At 49.3% G+C, this 22982-nt stretch overlaps 2 protein-coding genes across 2 annotated transcripts; one reads left to right on the forward strand and one right to left on the reverse strand.

The window, feature by feature from the left end:
• Window positions 1–1368: 1368 nt before the first annotated feature.
• DEFB124 (defensin beta 124) lies at window positions 1369–8842 on the reverse strand. The gene is made up of 3 exons (XM_043478495.1): window positions 8792–8842; window positions 5058–5147; window positions 1369–1554 (listed from the first exon to the last, which is right to left on the reverse strand). Coding segments are annotated over exons 1-3 (240 nt in total). The 5' UTR covers window positions 8793–8842; the 3' UTR covers window positions 1369–1405.
• A 413-nt stretch (window positions 8843–9255) lies between these two features.
• REM1 (RRAD and GEM like GTPase 1) lies at window positions 9256–18938 on the forward strand. The gene is made up of 5 exons (XM_043478494.1): window positions 9256–9410; window positions 10466–10839; window positions 12083–12165; window positions 16683–16884; window positions 18331–18938. Exons 2-5 carry the CDS (start codon window positions 10500–10502, stop codon window positions 18600–18602), a joined length of 897 nt encoding a protein of 298 aa, XP_043334429.1. The 5' UTR covers window positions 9256–9410; window positions 10466–10499; the 3' UTR covers window positions 18603–18938.
• Window positions 18939–22982: the final 4044 nt, after the last annotated feature.

The following is a 22982-nucleotide window of genomic DNA, read 5'->3' on the forward strand; positions in this document are numbered from 1 at the left end:
CATGCCCACCTTGCCTCTACCACACTGGGTTCTAAAACAGGCCCACTGGCAATCGGTTCAATGTCTAGAGCAGGGGTTCCCAATTCCCGGGGCCAGAGATTCGTGCCAGTACCAGTTGGTGGCCTGCTGGGAATCAGGTCACACAGCAGGAGGTGAGCAACGGGCTAGCAAGTTTCATCTGTGTTTGCAGCCACTCCGGCATCGCTCACAGTACTGCCAGAGCTCCACCTCCTGTCAGATCTTCAGCGGCATAATAAATGTAATTCGCTTGAATCATCCCGAAATCAGCCCCTACCTCATGCATGGAAAAGATAGTCGTCTGTGAATCTGGTCCCTGGTGCCAAAGAGGTTGGGGACCTCTGGTCTGGACCACCCAGGAACTAAGGAAGGAGCAGAGCAAGGACTGAGGTTCCGGTGGTAAGCTTTGTTATTAAATAATGCATTGCTTCCCTCCTAGTTGGTAAAAGCTACCATGCCAAGCCCTCAGGTGTCTCCCCCTTCACTTGCAGCTTCCTGTATCTGGTCTAGGGATTTTCAGATCCTTCTCATACCAGAAACTAAAGAGTTAACACCTGGCACGGCAGGAAGCCGCCAAGACTATGCTCAGGCTCCAGGCTTCAAATGTCTTCTGAGGTTAAGTACTTTAGGGGTTTGGGGGTGGGGGGGGGGGCTTGGTTTTTATTATTATTATTATTGTTATTATCGTTTTTGGTTGTTCTGAGTCTTGCATGTACATGGCACTCAGGCTTCTCTAGTTGCAGCTCATTGGGCTTTTTTGCCCTGCAGCATGTGGGGTCTCAGTTCCCTGACCAGGGATGAACCCGTGTCCCCTGCATTGGACTTTGCTTTCACAAAATCCTCATGGTCCTTTCTATCTGAGCAGACTCTTGAAATATTAATGTAGAAGATAAATGAACATAGAAAAATCCTTTCACTCTCAGCAGGCTCTGTCCTTCAAGCCAAATGTACTATCCCATTCTGAACACCAGAAGCTTGTTGTTAACTCTATTATTTACTAATTATTACCATTACTTAATTCCTGTTATCATTACTCTTAACTCTACCTTTCTTTTTTCCATCCCTTCTATAAACTCCTAACCTCCTGATAGTATCATTATCCCCATTTTATAGATGAGGAATCTGGAAAGACTTATGGAAGCTGAGTAATTTTTCTGGAGTTAGAGTGAAAGTGTTACAGGCTGGACCGGAACCATTTTCAGTGGCTATTAGTGCCCACTCTCCTTGGGCAATTCACTTCCCTCCATCAACCATCCTTCCATCCCTCCCACACTGTGGACCTCCCTGACCCCTCACTCCAGCCCTGGGGGTGGCGAGGCAATGACAACAGGAGACAGCTGGCAGCTTGCATTTTACTGGAGGGCAAGGGTATCAGTCCCAGAACCAGCTAAACCTTTTCAGTCTTGACAGGCTTGAGTCCATAAGGCAGACAGCACAAGGTGGCATCTGGGCACAGGTGCATGTAGGTTTCATACTTCGTGCAGTAAGTCCGGCAGGCCCCTTGGCCATTCCAGCACCGTTTGAATTCACTTCTCCCTATGCAGAGGAGGGCCCAGGGTCAGAGAGCCACCCAGGGGGTGCAGGTTAGATCACTGGTCACAGATATTACTACAGAACAGGGTCGCCGATTAGACCACTGGCCACAAGGTTGAACACATGCCACCAGTTAGCTCTTAGACTGTGGTCATAGAGCAGCCTTCAGATCATAAGTTGAGCCACAGAACAAGAGCTATGACCATAGGTCAAGGGTCAGACTAGAGGTAACAGGCTAGACCACCGAGTCATAGATAAGACAACCTGTTACAATTTAAACCACAGATCTCAGTCCAGTTTAACCCATTCGTCACAATTCAGACCACTGGTTACAAGTCAAAGATGAATTTCTCGTCCATGTTAACCCACACCCCAAATACACTCTAAGCACTTTTCATAACAGTAGTATTCAATTACAGTTTGTCTTGTTATATTCCCAGTATATGAGTAAGGAAATTGAGGCACAGACAGGTTAACAACTTTGTCCAAGGTCACACAGTCATCTGGCTCCAGAGTCCACATTTGCAACCATTATTCAAACTGTATTTTATACATAGGGACCTGTTTAATGTTAAGATTTAATGAAGAAATTTCCAAAAAAATGGGCCATGAAAAAGTTAAGGCTTTGGGTCAATATCCCTTCCAAAGGTCTTTGGTCACAGCATGGGGGGACGAGGGGCAGCTCCTTCATTTATTCATTCAGCAAACGTGGGGCACTGGGAACTTTCAGTCAACTGGGAAAAGGGGATTAAAACTCAAGCAAATAAATACAATAAGTAGAGTTGCAGTATGTGTCCTGAAATAAGTGATCAGGGTGCTGTGATGCAATTAGGACAGGTATGGGAAGTGAGGACAAAGGAGGACCACTTAGATGGGTCTGTTACAGCGCTATTTCCAGATATATGACCCAGAAACTCAGAACTGGGGTTGAGTGGGAGGTGGGGGGGTGGGGGAAGCTTGTCTGCCTCTCCCAGGATTAAAAGACATCCCAAGGAATCCTCCCATGATCCCCTGGGCCTACCCATAAGTGTTATTCAGCCCATCACGTCCTGCCAAGGTAGAGAATTTTACAATGATACAGAGCTGGTATCAAAATCTCTATGAGACAAAGAACCCACACTCCAAAGAGGGCATGCAGTGCAATGGTTAACAGTTTGGTGTGAACCCAGCTCAGACTCCCTGGGTCCAAATCCCAGCTATGCCATTTCCCAGATGAGTGACCTTGGCCTCAGATTCTTCATCTGTACACCCCCCTTTCAGAGGGTACAGTGTCAGGCACACAGTACATGTTCAATAAATGGAAAGATTTATCAGTATGACAGCTTAGAAAGCTGGAGCACCTAGGGCTCACTCTGGTCAACCCCTCTCATTCCAGATAAAGAAGGGGAGGGATTTGCCCGACTTCTCCTCACCAGTAAGTGGTGGGTCTGGAACCAGAACTCAAGACCTTGATTCTCAGGTGAGGTCAGTTCCTACAACAACTGCTCTTCACATATCATTGCATTTCAACCTTCCAACAGTCCTGAGATACAGAGGTTATTATTTTCTGCTCTATGATCTGCTGTCCCCTACTCATATCTTGGACTTCACCCTTCTCCACTTCTCTCCTTTTGCTCCGCTCCCTGGCCTCCCTGGCCTCCTCACCGCTCCTCCAGCACACCTATCGCCTCCTGCCTCCCTGGTTCTTGCTGCTCCTTCTGCCTGCAATGATCTCCTTTGTATTCTCACTGTAGTCAGATCTCTGCTCATGCTTCCCCCACATAAAAGATCTGAAATTCACTTCAAAATAGTTCACTGAGGAAGAGGCAGCAGGTGAATAACAAAACAGCACGGGTTCAAGTTGATAACTGTTGAAGTTGGGTGATAGATACAAGCGAGTTTTTATACTATTTTTTTAATTTATGCTTGAAAATTTCTAAAAATAAAAAGCGTTCTTTTAAAAACACTACATTAAATGGGCCAAAGAACTAAACAGACATTTCTCCAAAGAAGACATACAGATGGCTAACAAACACATGAAAAGATGCTCAACATCACTCATTATTAGAGAAATGCAAATCAAAACTACAATGAGGTACCATTACACGCCAGTCAGGATGGCTGCTATCCAAAAGTCTACAAGCAATAAATGCTGGAGAGGGTGTGGAGAAAAGGGAACCCTCTTACACTGTTGGTGGGAATGCAAACTAGTACAGCCACTATGGAGAACAGTGTGGAGATTTCTTAAAAAACTGGAAATAGAACTGCCATATGACCCAGCAATCCCACTTCTGGGCATACACACTGAGGAAACCAGATCTGAAAGAGACACGTGCACCCCAATGTTCATCGCAGCACTGTTTATAATAGCCAGGACATGGAAGCAACCTAGATGCCCATCAGCAGATGAATGGATAAGGAATCTGTGGTACATATACACCATGGAATATTACTCAGCCATTAAAAAGAATTCATTTGAACCAGTCCTAATGAGATGGATGAAGCTGGAGCCCATTATACAGAGTGAAGTAAGCCAGAAAGATAAAGAACATTACAGCATACTAACACATATATATGGAATTTAGAAAGGTGATAACGATAACCCTATATGCAAAACAGAAAAAGAGACACAGAAATACAGAACAGACTTTTGAACTTTGTGGGAGAATGTGAGGGTGGGATATTTCAAAAGAACAGCATGTATACTATCTATGGTGAAACAGATCACCAGCCCAGGTGGGATGCATGAGACAAGTGCTCCGGCCTGGTGCACTGGGAAGACCCAGAGGAATCGGGTGGAGAGGGAGGTGGGAGGGGGGATCGGGATTGGGAATACATGTAAATCCACGGCTGATTCATATCAATGTATGACAAAACCCACTGGAAAAAAAATAATAATAATAAAAAAATAAATAAATAAATAAAAACACTACATTATTTTCTATTTTTGTATAAGTTTAAATTTTTCCATAATAAACAGATTTTTAACTTGCCGTGTTCATTGTATACTCTCGCTACTTTCATGTAAACTTGAAATGTTCCAAAATAAAAAGCGTTTTTTAAAAAAAAGGATCAGAGCCCCTTCTCACCACCCCATCAGCGCTTCCATCACTCTCCCCATGCACCTGACACATTGCCCCTTGTCTCGCTTTTATTCTTCATAGTACTTATCTCTACCTAACATATTATATGTTTATTTGGTTATTTTCCGTCTCGACTGACTAAAATATCAGCTCCATGAAAGCAAGAACATTGTTTGCTTTCACTGCTTGATTCCCAGAAATCATAATAGTGCCTGGCACACAGTAAATATTTTCATAATGAATATTTGTTGAGTGAATCCCATTTTTAAACTGAGGAAACTGAAGTGCAGGCTGATTTAGCAACTCACTCTAAACTGCCCAGCAAAGTCAGTGGTGAGGCCAGAACTTAAACACTGATCTAGGCCCCCTCTATCCCCCAGCAGCTGAGAATCTGTCCTTCATTTCTATACACACATACACACACACACACACAGGTGATGTTACCTGTCGGCACATGACCCAGGACCAGGAGAGCCACAAGAAGCAGAAGCCGCTGTGTCATGGCCACAGGGTGCTGGAGGGGGCAGGGGACCACTGTGGGGAGCACAAGAGAAGAGGAACCACGCACGCTAAGTCTTGCTGCCTGTGGATCAGCCTTTATTGGGCTGCAGATAAAAGCAGGGGTGTGGGCAGCAGGAGACCTAAGTGGGAGTCTGAGGCCTTGTGGTTCCAAGGATTTAGCTGGATCTTAGCCAGCTATGTGGGGAACTGATCAACCATACCATCTGCAGGTTGCTGAGCTCTGAAGCTGGGGACAGAATGTCTTGAAGCAATGTCCTGGGGTCCGAACCTGGACAGCTTCCCCACCTGAGAGGTGGGGCAACACCCAGGGCTTGTTAGAAATGCAAATTCTCAAGGTCAATCCAAATGTAGTGAATCAAAAGTTCTGGGGGTGAATCCCAGCAAGCTATGGTTTAACAAGTCCTCCAGGTGAATTTATGCACCACTAAAGCTTGTGGACATGAGTTTGAGTAAACTCTGGGAGTTGGTGATGGACAGGGAGGCCTGGCGTGATGCGATTCATGGGGTCGCAAAGAGTTGGACACGACTGAGCAACTGAACTGAATTGAACTGAAAGCTTGAGGACCACTGAGATAATACATGTACAGAGCTCATAACAGTGCCTGGTACCTAGGTACCTGAGTTGCATCTTGAAAGATAAGTAGAGGGAAGGGTATTCTAGTCTGAAGGAACAGAAATGTGGCTAAAAGAGTATTAGCTAAAGCAAAGGATTTGTTCGGAGAGACTAGAAATGGCGCTGCAGAGGACTAGAGCCAGAGCACAATGGGCCTTGAATGCCAAGTTCAGGCTTCTATTTGGTAGACAACTCTAAGTTTTGTAGCAACAGTGTAACCTGTTCGGACCATAGTTTTGAATAAAGAAGTGAAAGTTGCTCAGTCATATCCGACTATTTGTGACCCCATAGACTATACAGTCCATGGAATTCTCCAGGTCAGAATACTGGAGTGGGTAGACGTTCCCTTACTCCAGGAGTTCTTCCCAGCCCAGGGATTGAACCCAGGTCTCCCGCACTGCAGGCAGATTCTTTACCAGCTGAGCCACAAGGGAAGCCCAAGAATACTGGAGTGGGTAGCCTCTTCCTACTCAAGTGAATCTTCCCAACTCAGGGATCCAACTGGGGTCTCCTGCATTGCAGGCGGATTCTTTACCAACTGAGATATCAGGGAAGCCCTTGAATAAAGAAACTGAAACCCAAAGAAGGGAAGTGACTTGCCTAAGGCCATACAGCAATAGAGTTGCAGAGATGGGACTCAAAGTTGTCTCACTCCCACTGGTCTAGTCTCACTGGTGGTCTAGTGGCTAAGACTCCGAACTCCCATTGCAGGGGGCCCAGGTTCAGTCCCTGGTCAGTTGTGGACACAGCAGGGGAAGCAGAGGATGGGACAAATTGAGAAAGTAGCATTGACATATATACACTGCTATGTGTAAATAGACAGCTAGTGGGAAGTTGCTATATAACAACAGGGAACCCAACCTGGTGCTCTGTGACGACCTAGATTTAGGGGTGGGAGGGAGGCTCAGGAGGGAGGGCACATATGTAATTATGACTGATTCATGTTGTTGTACGGCAGAAAACAACACAACATTGTATGGCAATTATCCTCCAATTAAAAATAAATAAATGAGTTTTACCCCAATTAAAAAAAAAAATCCCTGGCCAGGGAGTGAAAGTCGTTCAGTTGTGTCCGACTTTGCGACCCCATGGACTGACTATACATTCTCCAAGCCAGAATACTGTCATTCCTTGTGCCACTCGGGATCTTTAGCATTTGGACCCAACTAAAGATCCCAAACGGCACAAGAAATGAAGATGGAAGATTCTGCAGGCCACAACTAAGACCTGGCACAGCAAAATAAATAAATAAATGTTTTAAAAGTTGTGTTACTCCCAAACAATGCTACACCACTCACAGCCCATCTTGTAGGTAGCAAAGGGAAGTTTAGAGGGCCAAGCCACAGAAGGAAACCAGGCGTAGGGGGCGGGGGGACACAGTTCAGCATCTGCCCAAAGCCCTGCAGGGGCTGAGCGAGTCTGCCAGGCTGCTGTGGGAGCTGCCCTGAGCTGGACACCTGGACCCCCTCAGCCATGACAATGAGGTCTACCTACAGGCACAGCCTGGTCTGTATGGGGTCCACAGGCATACCTACCCTAGTCTATCACAACCTAAAAGGAAGCACCCTGCTCAAAGACCCATGGATGGCCAAACCACAAGTTTCCTACAGGCAACTTCTCTTCTATACGAAGTTCACAATGTCACTTTTCTCCTCCTACAGGCCTAGGAAAACTGGAGGGGGTGGGGAGGAGCACAGACCATGATAGAAAGGGACAGTACACAGAGATCTGAGTGCCAGGCCCAGGTAAGCCACACTATGTTTATCCTTGTAGTGTGGTATCAGGATTAAGTGAGCTAATAATCTAGGCAACGTGCTCAAACCATGCCAGGCACAGCACAAGAGTTCAGTAAGGACTTCCCTGGTGGTCCAGTGGTTAGCAATCCACCTGCCAATGCAGGCAACACAGGTTAGATCGCTGGTCCAGGAAGATTCCACATGCTGCGGAGCAACTAAGTCTGAGTTGCACCTCAACTACTGAGTCAGAGCTCTAGAGTCCTCAAGCTGGAACTCCTGAAGCCTGGGAACCTAGAGCCCATGCTCTGCAACAAGAGAAGCCCTGCCGCTAGAGTTGCCCCACTCTCCACAACTAGAGGAAGCCCATGTACAGCAACAAAGACCCAGCGAAACCAAAAATAAATAAATACTTTTTTTAAAAGGTTCAGTAAATATTCATCAAGTAGGGGACAGCCATTCTTCTGGGCACAGAACAGCCCTAGCTGCATAAGGGGCGCTTACTTTAGAATTTGTTGAATGATTGAATGATCAAAACAAGACATTCAAAACCCTGCAGGGCAGAATTCCTGGGCTCCCTCTGCCCCCCAGCCCCCTTCCAAAATTAATTCTCCATCCAAAGCAGTTACTCAAAGTGGGGTCTATGAACTCTGCATCAGGCTCAGTTAGCCATCTGTTTAAAATGCAGATGTTCAAACCTCTCTACAGGACTGCTGAATCTGTCTTCCTTGCATGGTGGGACCAGGAATCCGAATATTTAACAAGTTTCCCAAAGGGTTTTTGTGAAGACTAGACGACCGTATAGCCAAAGCTATGGGTTTTCCAGTAGTCATGTATGGATGTGAGAGCTGGAACATAATGAAGGCTGAGCTGAAGAATTGATGCTTTTGAATTGTGGTGTTGGAGAAGACATTTTTTTTTTTTTTTGGCTGTGCTTAGTCTTAGTTGCTGCAAGGGCTTTTCTCTAGTTGCAGTGGGTAGGGGCGACTCTCCAGTTGCAGTACATGGGCTTCTCACTGTGGAGGCTTCTCTTGTTCCAGCGTATGAGCTCTAGGGCAGGGGAGCATCAGGGGTCAGTGGCTTGTGAGCTCTAGCATGGTGGCTCGGTAGTTATGGTGTATGGGCTTAGCTGCTCCACAGCATGTGGGATCCTCCCAGATCAGGGATCAAACCCAAGTCTCCTGCCTTGGCAGGCAGATGCTTTTCTACTGAGTCATCAGGGAAGCCCTGGAGAAGACTCTTGAGAGTCCCTTGGACTTCAAGGAGATCAAACCAGTCAATCCTAAAGGAAATCAACCCTGATTACTCACTGCAAGGACTGATGCTGAAGCTCCAATACTTTGGTCACCTGATATGAAGAGTGGACTCATAGGAAAAAGACTCTGATGCTGGAAGAGACTGAACGAAAAAGAAGGGGGCGGCAGAGGATGAGCTGGTTAGATAGCATCCTCAGACTGGACATGAATTTGAGCAAACTCTGGGAGATAGTGAAGGATAGGAGGGCCTGGCGTGCTACAGTCCATGAGGTCGCAAAGAGTCCCGCATAACTTAAGCAACTGACCGAGAACAACAACAAAGAGTTGGTCACCCCATTGATGGAGTGGATAGATGCGGATGCAAAGTGGATCCAGGCTCAGGAATCTGGGACTTGTGTTCTTGCACTCTCTTATTCCCCGCTCCCTGGCAAGGAACTTAAATCGATGGGTCAGCGGAGTTCTGCAAAAACTCATTCAGCAGCCAAAGCCATGGGGCGGAGACCCCGGGGCTGCCCTAACGGGGCGGGGCTGGACGGGGCGGGGTCGCGGCTCCTCCCCGGCCCGGGCGGCTGGGCGGGACCCGGCCGAGGGGCTGCGCGGCGAGGCAGTGGTACAGCCTGGAGCACCCGGCAGCTGCGGCCGCCGAGGACCCTGGATCCCTACCCACTCCAAGGTAAAGGCCCACGCAGCCCGCCACCAACTTAGTCGAGTTGGAGCGGAGTTCTCCAAGGCGTCGGTTGCGGGGTAGGCGGGCGGAAGGGTTCTGCTGCGCAAGCTGGGAGGAGGAGGGGGCCCTCGAACCCGCCCCCCGGGGTGAGGATCCCCGATTCTGGGGTCGGGAGAGCTAGATAGCCTGGGAACCCTCCTGGGATCTGGGGACTCACACCCAGGACCCTCGAGACTGGGGAAGCTCGGACTCTGGGAATGCCATGCCCTCCTGGGCTCTGTGGGTCTCCTCTCCACCCACCGCGCTCCCCTCCGGGACCCCTTCTTGTCACCAGACCTGGGGTCTGGCTGCCTCCGAGCCCCGCCCTCCAACAGCAGCTGGAGGCCGTCGTGCCAGTCGCTCCTGAATTTTTCACGGAGGGGGCGGGCCGGACACGCTGTTCCCATGGCACCGGGGCTCTCAGGTTTCAGCCGGACGGACCCCCCCCCCCCCCGCCCCCGCCAGACCCCCAGTCTTTGGCAGTACGGATTTGTCCTCCCGGGCCTCTTCCTCAGCTCTCCTGGGATGCCACAGAAGTGAATTCCCCACCCCACCCCACCCCGCCCCCAACCAAGGGGCTCTCAACTCTCCTTGTACTCCCCAACCCCAATCCAACCGTGGGGAAGCGGAGAAGGGGGCAATTCGGGGGTCTTTCATGTACGTGGGTCTCCTGTTCTGAATGCAGGGGGCAGCTCTGTGTGCATGCTTGTGTGGACATCCTGTCTCCCTGCTGCCCTTCTGCCTGTGTGTCTGGGGGGAGTGGGTTGTCCTCAGAGCATAGGAAGTGGCCTCTGGGTGTGTGTGCGTGTGTGTGTTCACGCGCACTCACCCCTCCCGGCCTGACCCAAGTTCACTCTGGGCCTGAAGCCAGAAAGCCCCCATCTGGAGGATCTTGGGTGCCGCCTCCTCCCATCCGAACAAGAAAGGGCTCTGGAGGAAGCCCGCGCAGCAGTTCATCAGGACTCTACAGAAGGGGCTCAGAGCACCTCACCTGGCTCACCACCCACTCCCACTTCTTGCAGAAGGAAGGAAGGAAGGAAACCCCCCTTCCCAAGGATGACCCTAAATACTCAGCAAGAAGCAAAGACCCCCCTGCGTCGCCGAGCCAGCACTCCACTGCCTCTGTCCGCCCGGAGCCACCAGCCTGGCCTTCTGGGCACAGCACCTTCTACACAGTCCCAGCATCCCCGACTGGGCCAGTCAGTCTCCCTCAACGCCCCTACCTGGCAACCTTCACCTGCCCCCAACGGCTGGTCCTCTGAATCCAGCGACTCTGAAAGCTCTTGGGAGGCCCTCTATCGCGTGGTCCTGCTCGGAGATCCTGGTGTCGGGAAGACCAGTCTGGCCAGTCTCTTTGCAGGGAAGCAAGAGAGGGACCTCCACGAACAGCTGGGAGGTAGGGAGCCTGTGGGCTGGGCTGGGTTTTGGTCAAAGGAGTCAAATCCCTGTCATCTGGGACACAAGGCTGCCAAGAACTGCTGTAAAACTCCTGCCCTGCTCAACCCTAAGGGGCGTCATTCACCCAAGCTGGGAAGTGAATGAGGCCCCCTGGAGCTGTGCAGCTGGAGAAGAAAATGGCAACCCACTCCAGTGTTCTTGCCTAGAGAATCCCAGGGACGGGGGAGCCTGGTGGGCTGCCGTCTATGGGGTCGCACAGACTCTGACACGACTGAAGCGACTTAGCAGCAGCAGCAGCAGCAGCAGAACTGTGCAGGGCATAACCCACACAAAGATCTATAGGAGGGGAATTCCTTGAATAGCGGCTGAGAAGTTTACTAACTTCTCATGGCTGAGAGGTGTATGCTTCATTTTCATGTCGTAAGGGAAGCAATTCTGAGTTCCACAAGTCCCAGTTATAAAGAAACAGTGGACTTTCTCCCAACTCTCAGACCCTACCAGCCCCACAGACAGCCATCCATATCCATCATGACCTGCAGCCAAACTGAAATCCTGCCCCAAATGGAAATTCCCAGATTCTAAGTTTTGGGCCCTGGGTTCCTCTACTCCCAAGAGGTGCAGTGAACTAAGAGGGCTTGGGGGTTCCAGGATGATGGGGATCGGGGACAGGACAGAAGAAATGAAGATGGATCCCTTCAGGGCTGGTGGAATGGACCCAGGATGAGTGTGTGTGTGGAGTGGGCAGGGGGAGGGGAGGCTTAACCACAGAGATGAGGTGGAGACACTCTGACCAGGCCCTTTCTCCAGCCTTGGTCGCGCAGAGTGAGAACTTGTATGAAAGGCCTATACATGTACACCGCTATGTACAACAGATGGGAAGACGGAGGTCTAGAGACAGGGACATGACCTTCTTGAAGCACACACTAAGCCAGGGACGGAGCAGGACTGGGAGAATTCCCAGCCCCACTTTAACCCCACTGCTCCACATCTGTTCAGTCAAACAAACCAACAAAAGCTTTCTCAGCACCAACTATGTACCCGGTACTGTGCTGGGACCGGGGGAGCCAGGACTCCTCCTGGTGCTTGTTGACCCATCAGAAGGAACAGACGTCAAACAAGTATGGTGAACACTTCAAGGAGAAGTGGAGGGTGCGATGTGACAGAAAAGAGGGGTTAGGAAGGGCTACACCCATCCTCAGGCCTGTGTCTCCTCCCTGAAACCCGGCTTTCTTCTTTTGCAGAAGATGTGTACGAGAGGACACTCACAGTGGATGGAGAGGACACCACGCTGCTGGTCATGGACACCTGGGAGGCTGAGAAGCTGGTATGGCACAGCAGGCAGGATTTGGGGGGAGGGTGCTGAGGAAGATCTCCTGGAGATACGGCAACCCACTCCAGTATTCTTGCCTTGGAGAATCCCATGGACAGAGGAGCCTGGCGGGCTACCGTCCCTGGGGCCGCACAGAGTCCAACACGACTGAGCGACCAAGCCGAGCAGCAGTGCTGAGGCTAGTACCAGACTCCTGTCTTCTCGTAGGACACCCAGAGCAGGGATGCGGCAGGGCCCATCCTCAGCTCCTCATGGAGCTGTGAGCAGTACCCAAACCCACAGCTCCTCAGCAGCCTTTCCAACCAAAGCCAGAAGAACCTAATGACCCTGACCCTCTTTTCTCAGTCTATTCATCCCCTCCTGATAGCATCCCAGGATGTGCTTCTACCCCTGCAAACCTCCTCTCATGAGCACCCTCATCCCGCTTCACCCACTGACATTGCACAGAGGAGGGAACACCCCCCCACACTGCAGTTCCTTTGTCTTACACATAGGCGTTCTGCAATTGGCTTACCCTCTCTGAGCTTCAGTTTTCTCACCTGATAAATGGGTGGATCATTCCTGCCTTCCTTACCAGCTAGTTGTTGTTTTTTTTTTTTCAAACATTCTTACGCAGTTTTACGGAGAAGGCAATGGCACCCCACTTCAGTACTCTTGCCTGGAAAATCCCATGGACAGAGGAGCCTGGTAGGCTGCAGTCCATGGGGTCTCGAAGAGTCAGACATGACTGAGCGACTTCACTTTCACTTTTCACTTTTATGCATTGGAGAAGGAAATGGCAACCCACTCCAGTGTTCTTGCCTGGAGAATCCCAGGGATGGGGTTGCACAGAGTCGGACACGACTGAAGTGACTTAGCAGTAGCAGCAGTATGCAGTTTCACAGAGATAAGCACAGTTTGGAGCATGAAAAAATTGGTGAAATGAGTGAAGAACTGGCAATAAAGATAATTCTTATTAATCATAACTTGGTAGCTAGTGAAAAAAAGGACATCAAGGATGTCCCTCGCTAGCCCATTCCAAAGCAGGAAGAGAGCATCAGGCAAGGACATGTTCCCAATATTCTTTTCTTATCTTGTTGGGAGTTCTTTTCTTCTTGCTATACAGGTATGCTCACTGTAGAACCCTGAAGAAATACAACTAAGCAAAGAGAAGGATCCAAAAGTCACCTGGATCCCATCTCTCTAAGGGGTAGGCCCTTCCCCTAACACTCAGGGAGGCCCTGTCCACAGAGTGGGACTTAGAGGGACAGTGTTGGGTCATTGACAAAAATGGCTGACAGCTCCAGTGATAGGCCCAAATTTAGGGATGAAGGAGCTATGGGACCAATTCCTTTTCCCCAGCATAAAAGGAAACCCAGGTCCAAATGAACATCATAATAATGATGATGATTCTCCTAAGAGCAGCTGACACTGATGGAACACCCTCTTCTTGAGTGTTAGCCCCGAGTGCTAAGCACTAGACATATATATTATGACATTCGGTCAAGACAAAAACTTGAGTGAGTGTACTTCTGATTCTCATTCTATTGATGAGGAAATCAAAAGCTCAGAGAGGTTAAGTAACATGTCCAAAGTTCTCAGATAGCAAGTAGGATTCAAACTCAGATCTATAAGACCCCAAAGTTTGCACTCGTTTTAAAATATTTGTTTATTTATTTGTTTTGACTGTGCATTGGCTTTCTCTAGTTACAGTGAATGGGGCTGCTCTTCACTGCGGTGAGTAGGCTTCTTATTGTGGTGGCTTCTCTTGTTGTGGAGCACAGGCTGTAGGTGCAAGGGCTTCAGTAGTTGTGGCACACAGGCTCAGCTGCCCTTCAGCCTGTGGGGTCTTCCCGCATTAGGAATCAAACCTGTGTCCCCTGCATTAGCAGGTGGATTCTTAACCACTGGACCACCAGGGAAATCCAAGTTTGTGTTCTTATGCACTAGGACTGCCCCTTTCTATCCCCACTGGGAGCATCACCTTCTGAACCTCCATCCAAGGTTCTACTCCTTCACTTGTTCATTAAGAAATACTGGTTGGTCCACACCTCAACCAAGGCAAGGGGAGAGCCAGGTGTGCAAGGCCCATCCAGGGTCTCATCTTGGGTCCCTGCGGCCCCATTGCACATGGCCAGCCTTGGGGTCAACCAGGTGGCGGCAGCCTTCGGGGTCCCATATACTTCTGCCCCAGTGAAAAGCCTTGGGGATCCAGTGGCTGATTCACACCCCAAGCTATTTATTAAATAAAGAATAGAGGGAGGGAAGGAAAGAGGGAGGAATGAGAGAAGGAGGGAAGGAGGGAGAAAGAAAGAAACATTGGTGGATATATACCATGGGCCAGGACACTGGAGACCTAGGAGTGAATAAAGCAGACAAGTCCTCTGGCCTCATGGAGCTCACAGACTGGTGTCTGGAGAGGGTCCACTTTTTGGATACAGTTGAGAATCCTATGGGGCAGAGTCCAGGGACTTAAGAAGAGTGATCAGTCTAAGAGTCCCATGTGGGAGACAGAGTAGGAAGAATACTGGACTAGGTGGCAGGAATTGGAATTCTACGCCCAACTGTTGTGTGGCCTAAGAAAGTGTTTTCTTCTCGTCTGGTCTTTGGTTTCCCTGCAGATTCCCTGGCCAGTGTCTGTGAAGGCATTTCCCAAAGAGGGTCCATGCAGCATCGGCCTTATTGAAATAAGCATCCATTCTTTCCATCCTTGGGTTAGATGATATTTTTTTATGTCAGAGAGGCAAAATCTGACAGGATTGGGAGGACTGTTGGCTCAACCAGTAGTACCTTAGCCTTGCTGTCCATCAGGGTCACCTGGAGGGTATTAAAAATCAGATTCTCAAGTCTCACCCCAGACCTAATGAAATAGAACCTATAAAAGTGGGGTTCTGAATCTACATTTTCAATCAACCCTCAAGGGGTTCTTACCTACTAATCTCTGTACCAACCAGCTTTTGTGATCCTAACACATAGCAAATCCTTCATAAATAAATATGTGCAATGAATGAATGAATGGTCAAGACCCACCCTCTCATTCTACAGATGAAAAAACAGATTCAGAGAGAGAAAGGAACCTGTCCATAGTCAAAGCTAAGAACCCACATCTGTCTGACTCAGTTCAGAGTTATCTGGGAAGGATCAGCATGACTGTTGAGAACTTACCCGCTTTGACAGTAATGGATACCGATGCCTCCCTACTTATCTACTTTATTTGGTTATCAGAAAACTTTCCTGGCTTCTTTTCCCCTAACAAACAAGGCTTCTACGACACTCTGCATCTCCCACTCCTGCCCACCATCTTCCCTGCTGCTCAGCCTGCTCATCCTTTCTAACCCCACTTACCAGTCTATTTAGAAGCCCTCTCACACTCTGCCCAGTTGAGTTCTTCTGGTCTACCCCTGCCTCAAGCCCCATGGCTCCTGCAGTCACTTGCCTATGCCTCTCTTAATCGTACATATCACACTGCATTATATCTCCATTTCCATAGCATCCCTTCCTGATCATGAGCTTTTGGAGGGCAGGAACTGTGTCTTATTAAGCACTTAGAAAGCTCGTACCCAGGTGATTCAGTCTGAGTGCTGTCCCTGTCAAAAGACCATCATCCAAAACAGAATATCAAAATTATTTCAGTTCTTCCCTTTCCTTGTCAAACATCTTGAAAGGACTCCACTTTTTAAAATGCCCCTTGCCTCTCACCCACACCCTTCCCTCACACCCACCGTTGCTCCTCCAACTCTCCAAGACTATCCAGAAAAAGTCTTCCCCTAGAAGACAGCCTTCTGTCCTCACTTCTCTCCCTTCCTTTCTCTCTTAACTCTGGACTGCAAAAGGTCAAAAGAACTGTCCAGCAAGACCAGACCCTCCTCAAACGAGACAAAAGAGCTAAACAGGCAAAGCCAGAATGCTCCTTAGAAGGAACAGGAACCAAATAAATCTTTTGTCTCTGATGTTCTGCCTATGTGTGTGAGAAAGTCGCTCAGTTGTGTCCTACTCTTTGTTACCCCATAGACTGTAGCCAGGCTCCTTGTCCATGGAATTCTCCAGGCCAGAATACTGGAGTAGGTAGCCTTTCCCTTCTTCAGGGGATCTTCTCAACCCAGAGATCAAACCGAGATCTCCCGTGTTGCAGGCAGATTCTTTACCATCTGAGCCACTAGGGAATCCCAAGAATACTGGAGTGAGTAGCCTATTCCTTCTCCAGCGGATCTTCCTGACTCAGGAATCAAACCTGGGTCTCCTGCATTGCAGGCAGATTCTTTACCAGCTGAGCAACCAGGGAAGCCCCTCTGTCCCGCCTATAGAAGTAATCAATGAACGAGAGAATGGAGCGAAGTAGTGCCATTTTTCAAGCAAAGAAACTTCAGCTCAGAGAGGATTGGTGGTTTCCCAAGGTGACTCAGGAAATTATGGCAGAATTTGCCCCCCAGTCTGTCCAAAGTATAAACCTCAGCCCCATCCCACCCGTTAGACCATGCCAGCCTTCCTTTCTCAGCTAGGGCCTCAGTACCCTCTGATTGCCTGCCCTGCAGGATGAAAGCTGGAGCCAGGAGTCGTGCCTGCAGGTGGGCAGCGCCTACGTCATTGTGTACTCCATCGCAGACAGGGGCAGCTTCGAGAGTGCCTCTGAGCTCCGCATCCAGCTGCGGCGCACACATCAGGCGGACCATGTGCCCATCATCCTGGTGGGCAACAAGGCAGATCTGGCACGCTGCCGAGAAGTCTCCGTGGAAGGTGAGCCCTCCACCCTCCTTCTCCGCCTTTCTCTCAGCCCCACCGTCACTGTGTCTCCTCCAGTGCTCTTCCTCTCAGTAACTCGTGCTCCACCCCCCACCTCCGTCCCACCCCACCCCATCCCCCTGGTCACCTCCATCCTACGTCTATTTGACTAAACCTGAAAGCTAGAAACCATTTTTGCCTCCTCTCTCACTCCCTCTAACCAGTCCCCAAATCCTGTCAAGTCCACTTCCCTTAACCCCACATTCCCTCCCCCTGCCATGCCCACAACCTCTGCCCCATCCTGGCATCTCCACTTTAACCTGGGCCAACCCCTATACTTCTCTGTCCCCATTCCATGGGTTCGCCCCACCAGTTGCCGGAGTTCTCCAGAACTAGAGCGGACTTTGTCACTTCTCTGCCTAAAAATCCCCCTATGTGCCCCAGTGCCCTTAGTCAGAGACACAATTCACCAGGCATGACAGGCCCAGTGCCTATAAACTTTTCAAGGACTTACATCTGAGACCTGAAAAAGACAACTATTGGCTCCAAAATAGTTAGAAAATTATAAATTCAAATTTCACAGAGTTTTGTCTGCAAAACATGATATTTTTCAGCCAGCAACTGCAAACCAAAATGTTTAAAGTTATATTTAAATTGTATTTAAAGTGGGATGGAGAATATTTTAATATGATTGATGTATCAGGTGAGACAGATACAGGTCTTTCTCAGGGTACTGAGACCCTGGCTGAGGAAGAAGGGCTGGGATGATCTAACTAGTAGGATGGGAATGAGGTTTATACTTTAGACAGATCAGGGGGCAAATGCTGCCATAATTCCCTGTGTCACCTTGGGAAAATCCCAAGATACAGATCTTAAAATGGCCCTACTCATAGGGCAAAATTTGAAAACTATGGAAACTGAGACCCAGGGCAGGGAAGCCAGTTCCACAAGGTCACCAGCCGCCGAGGACTAGACCCCAGGGCCCTATATCCAGTCCAGTGGCATCCTGCAGCTGGAAGACCATATGCTTTATAAGCAGACATCCCGAAATTCTGCAACTTGACCCCCAGGAGATTGTGTTAAATTGCAGGTTCCAAGCCTCACCTACAGAATCAGAATCTCCGTGGCTGGGCTCAGCAATCTTGCATTTTAACAAACTCCCCCAGATAATTCTGATGCACAGATTAGACCCCTTCCCTGGCATTTAAGACTCTTCTGTGGGACCTAACTGCTCCGAATCTCCCTGTCTTCCCAGCCTCATTTCTGCTACCAGTATCAATCACTAGCCTGTGAACTAACTCCTCAAAGCCAGATTTATGTGAGTCCCCCTGGCATGGAGCACGAGGTATGGGGAAAGGAAAAACTGTGCTTCCTGGTTGAAATTGACCACACCTTCTGCTACCTTTATCTCCTTTTTCCGATTGTGGCTCTGTCCTGGCTTATCTGACCCCGCCCCCTCAGAGGGCCGCGCCTGCGCTGTGGTTTTCGACTGCAAGTTCATCGAGACGTCAGCCACGCTGCAGCACAACGTAGCGGAGCTCTTCGAAGGCGTGGTGCGCCAACTACGCTTGCGCCGCCGGGACTGCGCAGCCCGGGAGCCGCCCACGCCCAGACGAAGGGCGAGCCTGGGGCAACGTGCTCGACGCTTCCTGGCTCGCTTGACAGCCCGCAGCACACGCCGCCGGGCTCTCAAGGCCCGCTCCAAGTCCTGCCACAACCTGGCCGTGCTCTGAGGTCGCCCACCTGCCCTCCAAGGGGTGATGAGACACTGGGGTGCGTTCTAGGCTCCACTAGCACCTCGGAGGGGCAGAGTCTTGGTGGTTAGAGTGTGTATCGTGGGTCTTGGCCGCCCGCTGCCCCAAGGGACAGAGCATCACCCCAGCCACAGCTTCACGGACCTCTCTGCCCTAGGGAAGTGATGGACAGACTACGGGGCCAAAGCCTAAATTGGGTTTTTTATGCGGTGGGTGTCTTTTTGTAAAAAAAAGAAAAAAAACGAAAACTCTTTTGTCCTTGGGCTCTGGCCAACCCTCAGAAATGCCCACGACAATAAACCAGACCAGAAGGATCTCCTGTCTGAGTGCCCAGACCTCTTCTTTGGGGCTCGTCCAGGTGTCTCTGTGTCCTGCTTGCCCATGTACACAGACTGGGTTAGCCTGCTGACCTGGGTGTCAGGGTAGGGGCTTCCCTGGTAGCCCAGAATCTGCTTGCAATGCAGGAGACCCGGGTTCGATCCTTGGGTCAGGAAGATCCCCTGGAGATGGGAATGGCAACCCACTCCAGTTTTCTTGCCTGGAGGTTTCCACCCATGGTCCCAAAGAGTTGGACAGGACTCTTGAGCGACTAAATTTTCACTTTCTGGGTATCAGGGTTAGTCAGTAAGATCACCAGACAAATTGTATATTCAGGCTCCTCCCGGAACTGCTGGGCACAGCCCCTGCCCCACAACTCTGAGGGAGACCTAGTAGAGCACAAACAACCACAGTTCAGTGTGATAACCTCCTATTTTCTCATTAATCCATTTTTTAGTTTAAATTCACAAAATATTCTCTGAAAGGAATTTTAGCCTGCACCCTAACAATATAATAGCTAGTGTTTGTTGGGAGCTGGCTGGATACAAAGCTGTCACAACAATTAATCTTCACAACCCATGTTTAACTAGCTAGAAAACAGAGGAGCAAACAGTGAAGGCTTAATGCTGCAGATCACACAGCTGCTGTAAGTGAAGTTGCCAGAATTCAATCCAGGCTTGTGAGACTAGAAGGCTGGGCCCAACTTACCCATAGTTCCCTTGGTGGTGGTGGTGTTCAGTCACTAGTGTTCAACTCTTTGTGACCCCATAGACTGCAGCACACCAGGCGTCCTTGTCCCTCAAATCTCCCACCGTTCTCTTGGAGAATGTGACAAAAAACTATAGACTCTCAGGGAAATGGACTTTCAAACACAGTTTTGCATACAGTATAAAGGGGGTGGGTGGACTCCATGAAATTGAATCCATTAATCCCCAGGATGGACCCGCAATGTAATCCAACTCACTCATTTTTGCAGCTGTGGAAATTGAAGCCCAGAGAGGTGAAGTGAGAGCCCCAGAGCCACCCAGCCGGTGAGAGTAAGGACCAGACCCCAGGGCCCAGCCTTCTCCTAACGTCTGTGTGAGAAGTGGGAGGGAGTGAAGCATCCAGTCTGGGTGGGGATGGGCCTTGGGGGTCAGGTCAGGAGTTTCCAGCCTAAGGGGAGGTGGTGTCACACTACTTTGAGAGGAGAACAAGATGCAAACGGTTTGGACCATTGTGTCCCTGATGCCTGACACCCCTGCCCCCGTCCAGCTGCCTGCTCAGATGCCTCAGCCCCGCACGTGGGCCAAGTCCCTGCTGCCAGGACACCAAAGCACAGGGAGGCGAGCCACCATGTCCTCCAGCTCTGACCTGCCCCCGCCCCAATCTTGCGGGTGGGCAGTGTTGGCAAACTTTCCTGTCCCAGCCTCAGCCTGGGGAAGGGAAAAGGAGGAGGGTCTTCCCCCAACCCCAAGCGGTCTCTGGAGGCCTGTGGTCATGGGGGAGGGGCTATACTTGTGGAAAGTTGGCAGAGGCAGCCGGCAGCAGGCGGGAGAGTGGAAAAAATGATATCAAACCCGGAAAAATGCAGGCCGGATGGAGGGCCCAAGCCGGCCCTGGGAGGTGGGAGGGAGGGAGGGAAGGAGGAGGCCCCACAGAAAGAAAAGAAGAGGGGCCGGGGAGAGAGCACAGGAGCTGGTTTGGGAAAACCCGGGGACAATCACCGCGATTCCTTCTCTTCTTCATCCACAGATATTAATTGAGGGCCTACTAAGTCCAGGGCAGAGTGCCAGATTCTAGGGAGACAGTGGTGAACAAAGGGACTAGGGTGTTACTCCCTGGAACACACTAGAAAACAAGTATATGTTTAAAATAATTACAAACTGATAAGGCACTAAAAATCAGGGTGGTCATGAAAATAATCCTATTCTCTTAAGTCACAGATGGGGAAACTGAGGGCCAGAAAGCAAGAGGAAGCTACTCAGATTGTGGAGAAAAATCATTGAGACTAGGATTAGGGGGAGGAAGTGGAGGGGAAAATGAAAGAAACAGTGCAAACTGCATACAAGGTTGCGTATGCAACCAACACAGCAAGACAACACAGTGGGGGAGGGCATGGACCCTAAACCAAGGTTCGGTGTTCAACCCCTGCCCCCCTCCATCTCTTGTGTCTTAGTTTTCCCATCCATAAAATGAAATTCATCCTAGTTCCTTCCCTCAGGATTGATGGGAGGACTAAATGACTTAAGATGTGTAAAGGACTTATAAGAGTTCCTGTGTCTAGGAAGATTCAGTAAATGCTGGTTCTTACTATCATATCTTAAAACCTTAGGGGGAAAACCTGTCTCATCATAGGAGATTACTACTCATTGTAGCAAATATTTGCTGAATCGATTTACTAACCAATCTGTAAAGGGGCCCTTCCAATCCCAGTCTCTCGGATTCTAGGAGTCTGTGAATAAGGCATGGCTGGGAAAGCATGCCAGAAAACCACAATATTCCTCCCAGGGACATGGCCTATGACAGTTTAGAAAGTTCTTTCTCAGACATAAAAACAAACCAAAAAAAAAAAAACCCAAAAGCTAACTTTGTTTTAGCTCTTTCTATGTAGTAGGTCCCATGTTCCATATTTGGTATGCATTTTCTCATTTCATCATCACCATCTACTTAATAGTTATCATTAAGTAACATAACAGATGAGCACATTGAGGCTAAGAGAACTGAAGAAATTTGTCCAAGGCCACACAGCAAGAAAGGGTAGTTGGGATTCACAACCAGAAAAACTGTCAAGAGGCAGGTAGGAGCTGCCATCTTCACTGTACATATGGGGAAACGGAGGCCCAGAGAAAGGAGAATTGCCCAAGGTTATGTAATAATAACAGAAAACAATTCCTTCCCTCTTATCATGTATCAGGTACTGTGCTAAGTGCTTTTCATATATTAAATCCTCAAAACAGGTCATATCATCACCATGCCAGTTTTCAGATGGAGAAACTAGAGCAGAGAGAGATTCAAACCCTGCCAGGATGGAACAGTTAGCAAATAGCAGAGCCAAGATTGGAATCAAGGCAATCTAGCCCCATGCTGTGAGGGGCCATCTATATGGTGGTGTTCGATGGTACAGAAAGCTCAGCGCAGCTGGTGTCTGCCCCGCACCCTGCTGCCTTGGCTGGGGGCAGGGTGAAGAACAAAAGCACATTGAGAGTATCCTCAGCCGCCAGCTGGGACTTTCCACCTTGAAGGGAGGGTACTGTTATGGAAAAAGTGATAAAGCTCTGGAAAGATGAATGTCTCCCCAGGGGCCCCAAGTGTCCTCAGAATCTCCCCCCCTCCTTTTGCTTTAGGGGAGGGCCACAAACTGTGCTGGCCTGATTCAGATGAGATGAAGGCCACCTGGATCCCAACACACCCCAGCCTGGCTGCTCAAATACTGAGGATCCATATTTGATCCTGGCCTGGATAGAAAATTCCAGCTTCTCAGCCACGGGCATGGAGCATCCACTCAGCGACCCCCAAGGAAGGAATCAGGTTCAGGCTGGAATTCCCTCGTTTTTGGATGGTGGAATCTCACAGGCACAGTTCAATCCTTCCTTTATCCAAACTTCGACAAGAGTGTGTGCTCTGAAGGAAGTTAAGGAGGACAGAGACAGACACAATTGGCTGCTGTGTGTGTTTTTTTAGTTATTTTTAAAGATTAAGAATCTCTCAGCTCTGCCATGACTGGGTAACCTTAGGCACATCAAAATATATGGAGTGAAGGGGTTAGGGTAGAATTCTTTGTGCTGCTGTCTCAAGAATATTTGAATATTCTAGTGGAACAGCTTGAGAAAACATACAAGTTCAGTTTCAATTTCGGTCCTGTTTCCTTCTGTTCAGCTCAGGGTTTAGTGAGAAATAATATTAACGATGGGATGGGAGCTCTGGGTTCAGCAGTGTGTGTCATTTTCCCCAGTTCCACCTGATACAAGTTCAAGGCTAAGATGGATCACTCTTTTAGCTTCTCTGCTGCATAACAAACCACCCAAAGGTTAATGGCATAAAAACAATCATTTTATTATA

Source organism: Cervus canadensis, chromosome 10 (assembly GCF_019320065.1).
Source record: "Cervus canadensis isolate Bull #8, Minnesota chromosome 10, ASM1932006v1, whole genome shotgun sequence".
Lineage (NCBI taxonomy): Eukaryota > Metazoa > Chordata > Mammalia > Artiodactyla > Cervidae > Cervus > Cervus canadensis.

Excerpts from the sequence above, each read along its gene's own strand:
- DEFB124 (XM_043478495.1), bottom strand. Across the intron at positions 1,555-5,057 it reads CCTGGGTCATGTGCCGACAG|GGAGAAGTGAATTCAAACGG; the intron begins GTAACATCACCT and ends TCCTCTGCATAG.
- REM1 (XM_043478494.1), top strand. The coding sequence starts at position 10,500 with ATGACCCTAAATACTCAGCAAGAAGCAAAGACCCCCCTGCGTCGCCGA. Across the intron at positions 12,166-16,682 it reads CCTGGGAGGCTGAGAAGCTG|GATGAAAGCTGGAGCCAGGA; the intron begins GTATGGCACAGC and ends CCTGCCCTGCAG. Across the intron at positions 16,885-18,330 it reads CCGAGAAGTCTCCGTGGAAG|AGGGCCGCGCCTGCGCTGTG; the intron begins GTGAGCCCTCCA and ends CCGCCCCCTCAG.